Source organism: Trichosurus vulpecula, chromosome 3, assembly GCF_011100635.1.
Source record: "Trichosurus vulpecula isolate mTriVul1 chromosome 3, mTriVul1.pri, whole genome shotgun sequence".
NCBI lineage: Eukaryota > Metazoa > Chordata > Mammalia > Diprotodontia > Phalangeridae > Trichosurus > Trichosurus vulpecula.
In genome coordinates, this window is record NC_050575.1 from 317,673,116 (window position 1) to 317,688,260 (window position 15,145).

Below are 15,145 nucleotides of genomic sequence, written 5' to 3' on the forward strand. Positions count from 1 at the left end.
ACAATGATTGGCCAGCTCTAGTAGATTTTTATTTTCAAAATAAAAATAAGTATAATTTCAATAATTTTTACTAAAATAACAGAATGAATAGGGTGGTTTGTCAGTTTCATTTGGAAGAAATTACTGCAGTTTCTTCCTCTAAGTCATTGATAATAGCTCAATCAGTCTGATTATTTAGGTTTTAAAAGTAATGTGAAAGGGGGCAGCTAGGAGTGCAGTGGGTAGAGCACTGGCACTGAATTCAGGAGGACCTGAGTTCAAATCTAGCCTCAGAGACTTGACATTTACTAGCTGTGTGACCCTGGGCAAGTCACTCAATCCCAATTGCATTTCCCACCCCCACCCCCTCCAAAAAAAGTAATGCAAAAGCACACATAACATTTTAAAATTTAATAGAGAAAAATTCAATGCATGTTGCTCTAAATTGTACTTAGGAGATCTCATTGCTTTTCATTAATTTAGTCCTTTAAGATTTATGAAGTTTTATTCCTTATGACCCTTTCAGGTATATGTAGTGCAAGTATTATGGTGTGTTTTTTTTAATAGACTTTGGATTCTATCAGTATAGTAAGTACTTGGTGAGTTACGTCTTTTGCCAATGCAGATCTCCACCTTCTCTGCAACTTAGAATCTTAAAAAGTTCCCTGAGGCACTAAGAAGTGAGTGATTAAACATGGCTTCAGAGTATGTGGCAGAGTAAGACTTGAATCTATATCTCCTAACCAAGGGCTGGCTCATTGTCCACCATGCCGCACTGCCTGTGAAAGTAGAATTGCTAGGTTGTGGTGGGGGAAGCTGAGCTAAGGCTTCTCTGAAGTCACCTGACTAGTGAGTGGCAGAACAGGCACTCCACATAATGTTAGGATCTCCATTACTTCATCAGAACGAGAGTTGATGAATGACTACATCATTTTCTTCTAGCTTCTCATTTACATGGTTAAAACTAGATTATTAGATTATAGTTTATCTTTTGCATGATTGGCCTCCTATAAATACTACCACTAATTAATTGTGAGGTCTAAGTCAATTCATTTCACCTCTCTAGATCTGTTTTTCCTTCTAAAGTGAGAGAGCTGAACTAGATAATCTCTCCTATGACCATATTGCTATGCTTTGTGGGTATAAGTGTTATTGAATAAAGATAACCTTAATTTGTGAATTAATGTTCTAATAGAGAACGACAAGATGCAGATGGACAGATGAAAGAGCTCCAAGATCAGCTTGAAGCAGAACAATATTTCTCAGTAGGTACCAAATACTTTCACTGAAAAGCTGTCTCATTTTTTTGGTTGATAGGACTTTTTACCCTTTTCTCTAAAACTCTTAGGATGAAGTTTATATCAATGGAATAAGTCATTTCCATAGATGTAAATTAAAAAAATTGTACCAGACCAAAATTTTATTTTATATAGTTAAGGGCGGGGGGGGGGGGAGAAATCACTATCATTAACATAGGAATAATGTAGTTATAGAATTTTTTATGAAAAAGTTTACAAAATTATTTCATGTGATGTTTTGAAGTCATTTGGGTTATTTGTTCATAGAGCAATGGGTGTATAGCCAAATCCTAACAAAGAATACTAGACCAAAGAGTACAGATGTGTTAGTGCAAATATACCGCTGTTACTTGGTGGAAAGGTATTGAAGAGCTATAGGCACATATCATATTAGTAATGGGCCAGTAATGATATTTTTGTAGAGTATGAAGAGTATATTTTTATAATGAAGGAATGGATATTTAACAAGAAAAGTTAATTGTGTTATGTAATTTTTCCATCTGTTTCCAAAGTATAAATAAAAGTATCTGTGGTACAAATATACCACTAACTAGCAAAATTTTTGGTCTAAATTGCTGGTTTTTCCTCTTCATGATATGACCTTCCCCAACATACTAGTCTCTGTAGTGGAGACCTCTTTAAAACTTCCCTGAGACACTCAGATGTAGTCATATCTCAAGATTAGTGAATGGTAATAAAATCAAACAATTTATCATTAGTAAGGGAAAAAAACTAATGAAAATATAGGACTAGATAAATTTAAAATTACTTCCCAGTTTTTAAGACTTTATAACTATTCATTATTTGAAATTACTTCTTTAGAAAATCAAGATCAATGAAATGCTATATGTGTACGTTGAATTTTTGTTTGTTTGAATAAGTATTTAATTCAGAAATCATAAAAATATAATATTTTAAAATTGGAAAGAAATTCAAAAGTCAGTCCAACCCATACCTGAACAAGAATTCCTTCTGTAGCAATTATAACAAGTGGTCAACTAGTCTTTCCTTCAAGACTTTCAAGTTATAGGGAACCCACTGACTGCAGATTCAACCTATTTTACTTTTAGACATTTTTAATGTTACAAAAGTTTTTCCTAATATCAAACCACAATCTGCTCTTGCAGCTTTCACCTATTGTTACTAATTCTACTCTTTAGTACTTCAGAATATCTCCATTAGACAAGACCCATCTAACCACATTCACTGATCACCTTCCATTCTCAGTCAAATACTCAGAAATATAAACATAAAATAAATATAAAATGACCTTTTGGTCCGCCAAAAGTTTTCTGACTATGATTCTTGGACCATGTGACATAGGTGTCTCCTGAGGGACAATATGCTAAAACTATGGCTCTGTAGACCATTTTTAGGTTCCTAGAAAAGATGCTATTAGCCAGGGGTTTTTTTGACCACAGGGAGAACAGAGACATCTCAAGTCATCCTAAAAATAGAAGCCCAAGTCCCATTCTTTGTGTCAGTGGTGCTGGTTTTTTACATTTTGTTCTTATATTTTGAAATTCAGACTCTCTATAAAACACAAGTTCGAGAGCTTAAAGAAGAATGTCAAGAGAAGACCAAGCTTTGCAAAGAAATGCAGCAGAAGAGCCAGGAATTACAGGATGAGAGGTGAGGGTTCAGTTCAGTTCTGTTCTCCAACAAGACAAGGAGCAGCACAAAGGAAAACTAAGCAGAAACTAAATTCACAGTAACTCAGCAAGCATTTATTATACATCTACTATGTGCTAGGCACTGTGTGAGGCAGAAGCAATAGATATGTTTGTGCTAAATTGCTATGTCTCTGACACTGCAGGGACTCGCTGGCTGCACAGCTTGAGATCACCTTGACAAAAGCTGATTCAGAGCAGCTAGCCCGTTCTATTGCTGAAGAACAGTACTCTGATTTGGAAAAAGAGAAGATCATGAAAGAGCTGGAAATTAAAGAGATGATGGCTCGACACAAACAAGAACTTGCAGAAAAAGATGCTACAATAGCATCTGTAAGTAAATTATCTCTTTTACAATTTTAATTTAGTAAAATTTATATCCTATGATAAATCTTTTCCAGAGAAATTATGAGAATTTTACAATTCTAAGCAAAGTTTTGAACTTATTTAACTCTTAGCTCCCTCATGACAATTCAAGAAAAATGCCAGGAAGAACCTAAACAAATATAGTGATGCTACAGAAGAAGCTGGGAATGAAGTGAACACTTATCTTGGAATTAGGAGACCTGAATTTGAGACCTAATTTTGATATTTACTAGTAGTGTGGTCCCAAGCAATTAACTTATGTGAGCCTTGTACTGATTTGTACTGATTCCCTTAAAAAACATGGAGGAATGCACAGTATAAATCACAAAGTACTATGTAAGTGAGGTATATTATCCTTATGAAGTAGAGAAAATTCTATGCTTATTTTTTTTTTAAAAAAGCACATTTTGAAAGGAACTCTTAAGCTAGTTATACTAAGGTGGGAATGTTAGAAAAAAAAAACTAAGTAAAACTGAACCACCTTATAGGTAGATCAAAATATTTTTTTCCTCCATCCTTTCTTAGGGCCTTGGTATTACTAAAATGAAAATAAAAACAAATTATTTCATTAAAGCAATGTAGCTGTTTTTGTTAATGATCAGTGAAGACCTCAGTCTATCAAATTCTTACAAATCATGTTCATTCACTACCCTTGTGCTGCTTGTTACAAAGTAGAAATATTTCCATCTGTACATTGCTGCTAAATCATATATCATTGACAATGCATTTAACATTGAATATCACAAAGGAGAGAGGCCTTGATATCTCATGTGTTTATTAAAGATTTAAGGAAGAATCATGGATGGAGAAGGATAGAAGATTAAGGGGTAAAATATTTTTGTTGTTGTTTGTTTAGTCATTTTCAGTTGTGTCTTTTTGTGATCCCATAAAATATTTTAAGAAAATGTATTATAAAAGCAAATAGTTACAAGCAGGAGAAATTTTACGCATACAATCTGAATAGTGCTAGACTTAAAAGATAAAGTCAGAATTTTTATTTGGTACCCAAGAAGTTGAGGATTATGGTTCTCAATACTTATATTTTTTTTCAAAATGCTTCTGAGATCTGAGAACATTATCAAACTCATGGCTGCTGTTTTCCCCCTCCTCCAAGAAACCTACTTGAAGTCAGAAGTCACATAATTTCATTTCCAAAATATGTATAATTATGAGATCTGGGTGAATCTTCTTTAGTTTATAACATGCATATTAATAAGAAAAATCATTTGGGTAGTAAAATTTTCAGTGGAAACAGACCAATGAGAGAGCTGAAAATGAGTTTCCAGAAGGTAATACCAAAGGCAGAAAAGGAGGGAAATTTGGACAAATTAAAAAATTTTAGCAGTTAACCAGAACTTAAGGGATTTTCTTTTCATTTCCTAGCTTGAGGAGGCTAATAGGACACTAACTAGTGATGTGGCTAATCTCGCAAATGAGAAAGAAGAACTGAATAATAAAGTCAAGGAAGTCCAAGAACGTATGTATTGACTAAGAATAAAATATATTTTTACTCTGCTTAAAGATTTATTTTAAATTTTATTTTTATAAGCAAACTGCATTTTTTAAAAATTTCAGAAATATCAAGGTTGAAAGATGAAGAAACAAATATATCAGTTATTAAAACACAATTTGAGAAACAACTATTAAATGAGAGAACACTAAAAACTCAGGTAAGTGTAATAGAAAATATAAATATATTCTGGATGTTTGTCCATTTTATGTTACATTTTTATATTTATATTCTTCATTATAGGTCCATTATAGATTAGGATTAGGTTCATTCAAGCATATGGTTCTAAAAATTTTTTTTGTGGGGGATGAAGGTTCTGTTCCTAATTTTTGTAAGCTTTTAATTAATAAAGCTCAATTTGGTGTAGAGGTTATTTCCAGTATGCTGTTTATGACATAGTTGTATTTAATTTGTTGTTTATCCTCTTCCCGTAACTAAGTTTTTTATTACAAATGGCCAGCGTGTGGGAATTGTGTTAGTATTTCAAAGAAAGTGTTTTTCACAGAAGATTTAAATCTGGAACTTTAGAGATGATTTTAACCTTCATCTTCATTTCATAGAGGAAAAAACCTAAATCTTGATGTGTCAAGTGACTTGCTTCAGGGTAGTTTGATTGTTGAATGACTCAGTTTACACAGTCAGTCTTAGCTCACTTTAAACTATTGATAGTGCTAATGAGTTTCAATAAAACTTCCTCTTTCATGAAGGAAAATGGAGATTTTTCTCTTGTATAACTATTTGAGAGCTTAAGAATTGGAAGTGGCAATAAGACAAACTGAACCAGTCCTGTCTTCAAACAGTTAACTCTAGAACTCTTAGAAAACTCTAAGGGACAGCAATAGAGTTTTGGTTGGGAGGTAATAGAGAGTAAATGAATGTGACTGGTACTTACAAGTTCCTGTACTTAAAGTGACCAAAGGACAGAGGCATCTTATTAAAAAGTTGTAGATAGTATTTTGTGGCCTATCATGTGGTAACAGGTACTTGCATCATGACAAATGGTGGGATGTAGGGAAAACAACAGCCAGTAAACAGCTTATTTTTTATCTCTTCTAGGCTGTGAATAAATTGGCTGAGATTATGAATCGAAAAGAACCTCCCAGGCGTGGCGCTGACACAGATGTGAGGAGGAAAGAGAAAGAGAATAGAAAGCTACATATGGAACTTAAATCAGAACGTGAAAAGTTAACTCAACAGATGATCAAATATCAAAAAGAATTGAATGAAATGCAAGCTGTAAGAATTCTTTTTTTTGGAAACTTTTATGGTGGTTGGATGGCACTTGAAAATTTTTGTGTATTTTATTTTTTATTGCTAGACTATTTCAGAAAAATGTTACTTGAAGAATAAGTAGGCTAATTCAATGAGTTACATATCTCATTCCCTTCCCCCTCTCCATTTACTTGCTCTAAGACATTGACCAAGTCATTTAACCTGTGTGCTGCTGGCATTATCTTGTTTGCCCATTGTTCTCGAAGAGGACCATGACATCAGGGGGGTGATGCCGTGATATTCAGGTGATTTAGAATTTAAGTGAGGGAGGGTTGTGCAGAGTCGCTAGCCTCTTCCAGAGCCATTATCTACTAAGTTATGGACAAGTTGTTACTTTATATTGGTGGATTGAGTCTACACACGCGCACACACACACACACACACACACACACACACACTCTCTCACACTCTCTCTCTCTATCTCTCTATCTCTCTCTCTCTCATTGCATATGCCACATTTAACTTTAAGAAAAAAATTTTTTTTTTCTTTTATAGCAAATAGCTGAAGAAAGCCAAATTCGAATTGAACTGCAAATGACGCTGGACAGTAAAGACAGTGATATTGAACAGCTTCGGTCACAGCTCCAGGCCTTACACATTGGTCTGGATAGTTCCAGTATAGGCAGTGGACCAGGGGAAGCTGAGGCAGATGATGGGTTCCCAGGTACAGCTTTGTTTTCAGCACTTTTAATTATTTTTATTAAAAGGCTCCTGGCCCAGAATCAGAATCATATAAATGATTATCTCAAGGCCTGTGACAGATTTTTTTTTCCCAGATTGGTGTAAATGGCAGTAAATTTATACATAGGAAAACAAGTATCTTGGTTCTCCCATTCTTTACCTTTTAATTTTTTTTTTTACTTCTGATAATGCTTTTAAAAAGACAACTAATTTACTTTCACATCTGTTTTAGTAGCTCATCATATAATGTAATAACTAATTTTTAAAAAGCTGTTCTGTCTGTTAACCTTTTTTTTTTTTTACACTTTCCATTCTTTTATGTTGGGTATTTAGTCCATATCACTCAGTCACGTACTATGGAATCCATGTCTTTCACCTATCAACGTTCTTCTACCTCTCTCAATATTGCTACTAAGCCTTCCAGTTCTCACATGCTTCTCGACTCTGATTCTGACTCAGAGGAAGAATGCTTATCTTGTGCACCCATTTCTTCGGAACCTGATAGTGCAGGTGACATCCTGAAAACCATTTCACTCATGGATTGTTTTTCTCCCTCTTCTAACTTCATTCCTTTTGAAAAGTTTTCATAACATTGTATTGCTATATCCACTAACTCTTATTACTTTCATTACACCTAGTAAAAATGCTACATGAACCGAGAATTATCTAAATATTTTTCTAACCCATTAATTATAAAATAGATTTTAAAACTCAGTTCTTTTGCTAACTTGCTACAATGTGGAAACTAGATTATCCTGATTATGCAAGAGAAGTAGGAAAATGGCATGGCTTCAAAGCTTCTAGGATTTCTCTGCTGTGAGCTCTTTTCAGGCAAATAAATATGAATGTTAAAGTTTGATCATGGTTTGAAGATAGAGAATTTTTTTTTCATTTTCTCATCAACAAAAGCACATAATAAGCATATTCAGTACTTATACCCTCAGCATAGTGGGACTGGATACTATGAGGAATATGAAAGAATTAATATGTGGTCTGTGTCCTAAAATAGCTTACAACCTCATTGGGGAGATAATAGGTAAATTAAGACTCCATAATTATATCTCTGTGTATACTCTATCCACACGTGGGTCATATGTCTTAGTAGTTAGTTTAATGAGTTGCTCTGGTGAAGAAAAACATTCCTCACCTAATGATTTTAATCCTTCAATCATCAGCCTTATTCAGCATAGCTGTGCTGGTCCTTAGATAAAAAACACACATTCTATCACCAGGCCTTACTAGAAACCTTTCCAGATTGCTAGGTAGGACTTCCTGAAGCTTATACTCTACTGTCATAATCTTCATGAGCCCAGAATCTCCACAAGGTATGTAAGACATTAAAGTAGGGCTTGAGTGGAGGATGGCATAAACACATAATACTACTAAAATCATTTCACATTAAACAAAAAAGTATTATGAATGGCACCTTTGGAAATACAGACCAAATCCAATTAATTACAAGGTATTATCCAAGTTCTGCTGTTGAACTGGAATTTTGTCTGTTATTAAGTATTATTTAAGATAAGTTTATCAACTTGATTTATAATGATATTTTTGACCTATGTTGTAGCAGCATTATATTTGTAATTTATAATTTCCCTTTTTAATTTTCATGTGAACATTTTGAAAGTCCAGTATTTTCTGCCTTTCTGTTCATAAATGTTTCAACTTTAAAAGGTGCATTGTCTTCAAAGGAAATTTCTATTACAATTAAAGTCAAATATTTCCAACATGATAAATACTTCTTAAGGAGATGTGCCCTCAAAATACAACTAGAGTTACTAGTTTGCTACTGCCTTCCAAGATCACAAATGCATGTTTTAGACAAGTCCTATCAATGAACTTTTTGCCTGAGTAAAAGAACTATAGGATGCAAGTCTATTTTCATTGTAATACTCCTTTTGAAAAAGTTGCATTTGCTTACAATAACTATAATGTTTGTGGATTTTAGATAACTGTAATGATAAACATTGAGGAACAGATTAATACTTCATAATATCTAGATGAAAATCTTGTACCCACAAAACTTAGAACATATTTGTTATTTGAGTTATAAATCCTTTGCTTGTTTGCAGAATCAAGATTAGAGGGATGGCTTTCATTGCCTGTACGAAACAACACTAAAAAGTTTGGATGGGTTAAAAAGGTAAGTTAGTTCTATATGGTTAGAAGTTGTAGCATTATTTTTCCAGAAATAGTTATTGATCTATTGCACATTTTACGTAATCTTTGGATCCTGCTTTAGCTGTGGTCCTTTTTAGATCCAGATCTTGGAAGTGTCAAATCTGGTCCATAGTACTTATGCAAATATGTAAGAAGCTTCACATATTAGCTGCCAATCGTAAAAAAAATTTGCGTTGATTGCAAAATGGGGTTGTAGTGAATGGGATTGTGCAGTAACTGCTGCAGAAAGGGACCACAGTCACTGACCATACCAGATTAGCTTAAATCCTTTTAGATTAGAAGATCATTGAACAAAATCCTCCATATGACCCTCAGATGGGCTTTTATCTGAGAATGTGGCCTTTTAAAAACTATTTTGTCTTTTTCATTTCTAATGAGTTTATTTTATTATTTTATTGGAAGAACAAGGAAATAAAATGTTGGCAAAAACTTAACATTAGATTATTTCTTCCCCATGTCATTTTTACCACTATTAGATTTGATTATGACATGTTTATAGGTTCTGATTATTTGATTATGTGATATTATTGATAAATTCATTAGCATTGAATTAATTTTAGTGCTCAAGAAACAGCAGTGCTGTTTAGTCAATTTCAGATAGAAAGCATAGCTGAAGATTATCAAACATTCCCTTCATTTCTTATTCTAGTTTCAGTGATTTGGAATTCATGAATATTTGACTTTAGAACCCTGTCTTATTTTAGAAGCATCTTTATCACACTGTAAGACTCTGTCCTTTTTAAAAAGCATTTCAAGTAAAAATAACTGTTTCTTTAAATAATAGCATTTTTACTAAAATCCCTTAAGTACATCCTGTTAATTCCATTTTATTTTGTGTGCTAGCATTGATTTTTATATCTGTAAAAGAATTTTATATGCTTGCAAAAAAGAGTAATTGAAACAAAGGCTATAATAACGTGAACTTTAATATTCAGCTATTTCTCTCCTAACAGTATGTGATTGTAAGCAGCAAGAAGATTCTTTTCTATGATAGTGAACAAGATAAAGAACAGTCTAATCCTTACATGGTGTTAGATATAGAGTAAGTATTTTAACACAGGATGGTTAGTAAATATAAATTTTCTTACTATAAATATTAAATTAAGGTGATTTTTTTTGAGTAGTTGATATATATTTTCCTATTCATTGAAGAAATTGATGCCAACATCACATTTGGGAATGTAGTATTATACACTGTAGAATGTGCCCATTGTTTGTTTTTATACATTTGGGACATTATTTAGACAAGTGATAGTACATGGTCTAAGGCATTATTTATTTATTTTATTTATTTCATTTATTAACCTATTAGGCTTTATTTAGTTTTTTTTAATTGTTTATTTTAAGATTCATTTTATTTTGTGTTTTCAAAGAATGTATTTTATTTGGAGTTAAACTGTGAATTACCATGTGAAGTGTAGAAATTTAGAATTTGGGAGAAGAATTTCTAAAAATATCCAGCAAAGGTGTTTAAATTATGTAAAGTAACTGACATAATTTTATCCTTTTCTGATATTTTATTCCTCTATATAACAGCAAGTTGTTCCATGTCCGTCCAGTCACACAGACAGACGTTTATAGAGCTGATTCCAAAGAGATTCCAAGGATATTCCAGGTAACGTGGTCTTTTTTGCCCTCTCCTTCTCAGGATATACCATGCAAGATGCCTGTGATCAAACTTTTCACTGTCTTTTCTTTTCCTGCTTCTTACTTAGAGAGTTTGTGAGCCATTTTCAGAGATGTTCTCAGGTCCTTCATACATACTGTATTTTGCCTTTTTCATTTCTAATGAGAGTTTGGAATTTCAAGGCATATTCTTTGCTATAAAAGAACTTAGTGTTTCTTATCTCTTTTAAGAATATTGCCTGTTCAGTTGTCAGGTTTTTATTTTTCTTTATCAATACATTTATTTTTACCTACATTTCCATTTGTAAACCCAAGTAGGAGCATAATTACAGTAACTTTTAAGAATGAAACAATTAGCACCAGTAAATGTTTATTGATCATCATTTCCCCAAAAATTAAAACTTTTTGTAAGTGAAATACTGAGCTATTTAGAGGTTTCGATTGAAATACCTCTGTTCCCTCATCTTCTCTTGAAATTTCTAAAACATAGTTTTATAAAAATCCAAAAGGAAACACAAAGGAAAAACAGCTGCTGAAGTTATCAAGACTTTGATTATCTTTTATTGAGGTTTGATTAAAGATTGGTAGAAATTTAATGATCTTTCCTCCCCCTAGGTAACATTTACTGTGATACGATAAAATTACATGTTTTGACTTCAAATTGTAATTTCTTGTTCCACACTTTATGTTGACATAATTTTTACTTGGCCTGTCCGAGTGTGGCTTTTTTATTACCTGTGTATCTTTTATCTAGAAATGACATGTGGTTCTCTTTTGATATATCTAGATCCTGTATGCTAACGAAGGCGAAAGCAAAAAAGAACAAGAATTTCCAGTGGAACCCGTTGGGGAGAAGTCAAACTGCATTTGCCACAAAGGACATGAATTTATTCCCACTCTTTATCATTTCCCAACTAACTGTGAGGCCTGTATGAAGCCACTTTGGCACATGTTTAAACCTCCACCTGCTCTTGAGTGCCGCCGCTGCCATATCAAATGCCATAAAGACCACATGGACAAAAAGGAGGAAATCATAGCACCTTGCAAAGGTAAATAGCAAAACTAGATATGCTCACACTACCTATCTCTAAGAAACAAATTGTGATCTGTAGAAATTAGATATATCTCATTGATGGGTTTTTAATGAGAATGTGGATAAACAGAAACATCCATTCACTGAATATTTATTATAGTGAATATTTACTAACTTCAGAGTAGCATTTTAGGCATTGAAGGAGATAAAAAGTTAGATAATCCCTCCTAGAGCTTAGAGACTAGTAAGGGGATAAGACATTCAAAATATCAGTACTATACAATATTGCATACAAAGTATATTAGAGAAGTACAAAAAACAGTGTTATGTGACCCCCAGAGTGAAGGCTATTGCTAACCAAGGAAATCAGAGCAGGCTTCTCACAGGAAGTGACATTCAGATTTACAGTTAAGCTGTTAGAAATTCAACAGGAAGGAGAAGGAAAGTTTTCCAGGGATAGGCACTAGCATAAACAAAGAAAGTCATGAAGACTGGAGATCATAGTGCATTTAAGGAGAGGAGAATGCAGAAAATCAATTTGAGTAGAGCACAGAGAACATGGCTGGGGGCAGGGATGGGGGTGGGTAGGGTTGTGGGAGGTGTTACAAAGAAGTGGGTAAGTAATGAAAAGGTATTGTACTGCCTATCATGTGCAGGGCCTTAAATAACAGGGAAAGGAGCTTCAGCTGTGCCCAGTAGATGGTTAAAAAGTGGGGGGGGGGGGAAGGTAATGATTTTTTAATTAGTGGAATAACATGATCAGATTTATGCATTAAAAAAGACTTTCATGGTAATATTATGAAAGATACATTAGGAAGGAGAGAGTAGAGAAGCCACCTGTTAGATTATTAGAATAAATCTAGTGTGGGAGAGGCATGTGCCATTCATGATTAAAAATACTAAGTTATTGTTTGGAATATCATTTCAGTATACTATGACATTTCAACGGCAAAGAATCTGCTGTTATTAGCTAATTCTACAGAAGATCAGCAGAAGTGGGTCAGTCGGTTGGTAAAAAAGATACCCAAAAAACCCCCAGCACCAGATCCTTTTGCTCGGTCATCTCCTAGAACTTCTATGAAGGTACAGCCCAACCAGTCTATAAGACGGCCAAGTCGACAGCTTCCTCCAAGCAAGCCAAGGTAAATTTTGAAAATCCAACAACATTAAAACTAATTTTCTCAAATGATTTAATTTTTCTCCTTGTGTTCAGAATTCTAATGAAATCTTGAATGTCAAATCTGAGAAACTTGTCAGCCTTACATCACACTTAACTTGTATGAACATGCTATATACATTTATTTAACAAATTGCAGTCTTGTATTCAAATATATTTGCATGGTAGAAAATGTGAACACAAGTGGGGTTTTTCAGTCAGTTCTTACAATTTGATGTTTAAATTGTTGAAGACAGAATTTATAAATGCTATTTTGACTATTTTTAGAAAATAGGATCCACTTAATTATTCAGTGAGGTAATGATCAACTTAGATCACCTATATAAAAGTACTTTGTAAGCTCTAAAGTACTATATAAGTACCACCCATTATCACTGTGTAAGCTAGAGTGTTCTTTCCCTATTTGTCATAAAAGGAGGAACTATCTGGAGCAAAGGAACCAGTTCATCGGTCTGATATCAAGTTCATATACAGGTTACACAACAGAGTTCCTAATTTAAATATAATGAAACATAAATTTTTATTATGTGGATTAGTGTTAAGGCCACCAAATAAAAAGTAATGCAGAAGAAAAGCCTGATATTACATGTAACTTTTGAGGGCAGCAAGGATAGTTTTGTCTCAACAAAGATTCCAATGGCAGCAGCATTTAGAATTGAATCATTGTGTCAACATGAACTATGCTTTTTTTCTTGCTACGTAGTACTCTTTTGGAGTTCGTTAATTTATGAATGCTTTCTTTGGAAGAAAAAAACCTGCAGAAGTTATGTAATATTTAAAATTTTTGTTAATTTTTTTTTTAGTTCTGGCCCTCCCCTTCGAATTATTCTTCATTGACTTTTTTTGTACATTTTGTCATAACAGTAAGTAATAGGGATCTTTTTGTACAGTGCTGCATGTAGATTAAAACTAACTACCCAAACTCACCCATAAAATTAATAGACAGTAATGAAAATTTCTCAAAATATAAAAGATCTTTCATTTAGAATTCTTCATATCTTTAAAAATATTATTTTGGATTTTATGGAATTTATGTGCTATTGTTTTTTTTTTCTTTATAATATCTGAGTCTTTATCGCTTTAATTCACAGTTATATTTGTAGGTAATCTCACTCAGACATATCTCTAAGTAAAAGGATTCATTTATTAGAGAATCACTTGTCACAACAAAGAGACAAGAAGAGAGAAAAAATTATCTTAGGCATCAAACTCTTGGCTTACTTGTCAAGTGGAGAGAGAGATGGCATCCAGAGTGGATACTGGGTTAGAATACAAATTCATCTGTCAAGATATTATGAAAAAGAATAGTGCAAGATTATGAACAATATTTCCTAATGAAAAGCAAGAAGCAAGCAGTTCAGGGTGGGGGAAATCAGTTTAAAGAAAGTTTGGTGGAGATTCAACTAAGCAAAGTATTCTCAAAGGTATTTAGCTTAAGGAAGTAGGTCAACAGAAAAAACAACATGGGAAATGTTAGGAGAAATTTTTGTAATAAACTTTTACCATCAAGTATGATGAACTACCACATTCAGATTCTAATATCACATTCCCAGATGTGCTTATAGAGGAATTGGAAATAGCACTGAAGAAAGTGAAAATGGGAAAAGCAGTTGGACTAAGCGAACTATTCACAGAAGAGATGCATGCTGACAATGACATACATAGTTTTGAGGGTATTTAGTGATCAAGTTTCAAGGTATTTAAAAGCAGGAAAAATTCAAAAGATATGGGGGAAAAGCACCTCTGACCACAGTACAAAAAGAAACAACAAAGGAAACAAAAATAACTTTTGACCTATATGCCTATGTAAAGTTGAGACTAATGTATACACACGTTAAGGACATTCTTGAATTTAAGTGTTAAGAGGGAACAAGCAGACTTTCATACTCAATATTCTACTAATAGACTATATCTTTCCCATCACACAGTTGATGGAAAGATGTAGAGAATACAAGAATCAACTGTACTTGTTTGTTGACTATAAAAGAGCATTTGATTCCTTGGGGGAGTTAAGTCTCACTTTAAACAAGGTGTCTCCCATCCATGCCAAAGTTATGTAAGATTCCTTGAAAGATAGACAAGAACAGAGATAACCTTATTCAACATTTTGATCAGTAATTTCAAACAAGAGATAAACAGAGCAAATATATGTTCACCAGAGGTGTTCATCATTGTCAGGAATGACATTCAGAGCAGATGCTAAGTTAAAGAGGGATTCCTATGGATGAAGAAGTCAAGATGTTCCTGTTTGTGATTGACACTGTGCTGATTGTATCAACTTCCAGAATACCACATAATCTCTAAAAGGAGAGCTATAATCATTCTGAAGAGTTTAGCACACAAGTGGGA

General features: G+C 33.4%; 1 protein-coding gene across 4 annotated transcripts in view; it reads left to right on the forward strand.

Moving 5' to 3' along the window:
• ROCK2 (Rho associated coiled-coil containing protein kinase 2) overlaps nt 1–15,145 on the forward strand; it is a 173,844-nt gene that overhangs the window by 151,851 nt on the left and 6,848 nt on the right. For 2 of the 4 annotated variants that reach the window (XM_036750186.1, XM_036750188.1), the window contains exons 20-32: nt 1,175–1,244; nt 2,806–2,909; nt 3,094–3,280; nt 4,697–4,790; nt 4,889–4,983; nt 5,880–6,059; nt 6,591–6,759; nt 7,110–7,286; nt 8,852–8,922; nt 9,914–10,002; nt 10,497–10,575; nt 11,374–11,635; nt 12,548–12,761. In XM_036750186.1, the coding sequence (XP_036606081.1) occupies nt 1,175–1,244; nt 2,806–2,909; nt 3,094–3,280; nt 4,697–4,790; nt 4,889–4,983; nt 5,880–6,059; nt 6,591–6,759; nt 7,110–7,286; nt 8,852–8,922; nt 9,914–10,002; nt 10,497–10,575; nt 11,374–11,635; nt 12,548–12,761 (1,791 nt within the window). Of the gene's footprint in view, nt 1–1,174; nt 1,245–2,805; nt 2,910–3,093; nt 3,281–4,696; nt 4,791–4,888; nt 4,984–5,879; nt 6,060–6,590; nt 6,760–7,109; nt 7,287–8,851; nt 8,923–9,913; nt 10,003–10,496; nt 10,576–11,373; nt 11,636–12,547; nt 12,762–13,599; nt 13,660–15,145 lie in introns of all 4 variants that reach the window. The other 2 variants (XM_036750187.1, XM_036750189.1) reach the window with 2 other exon arrangements.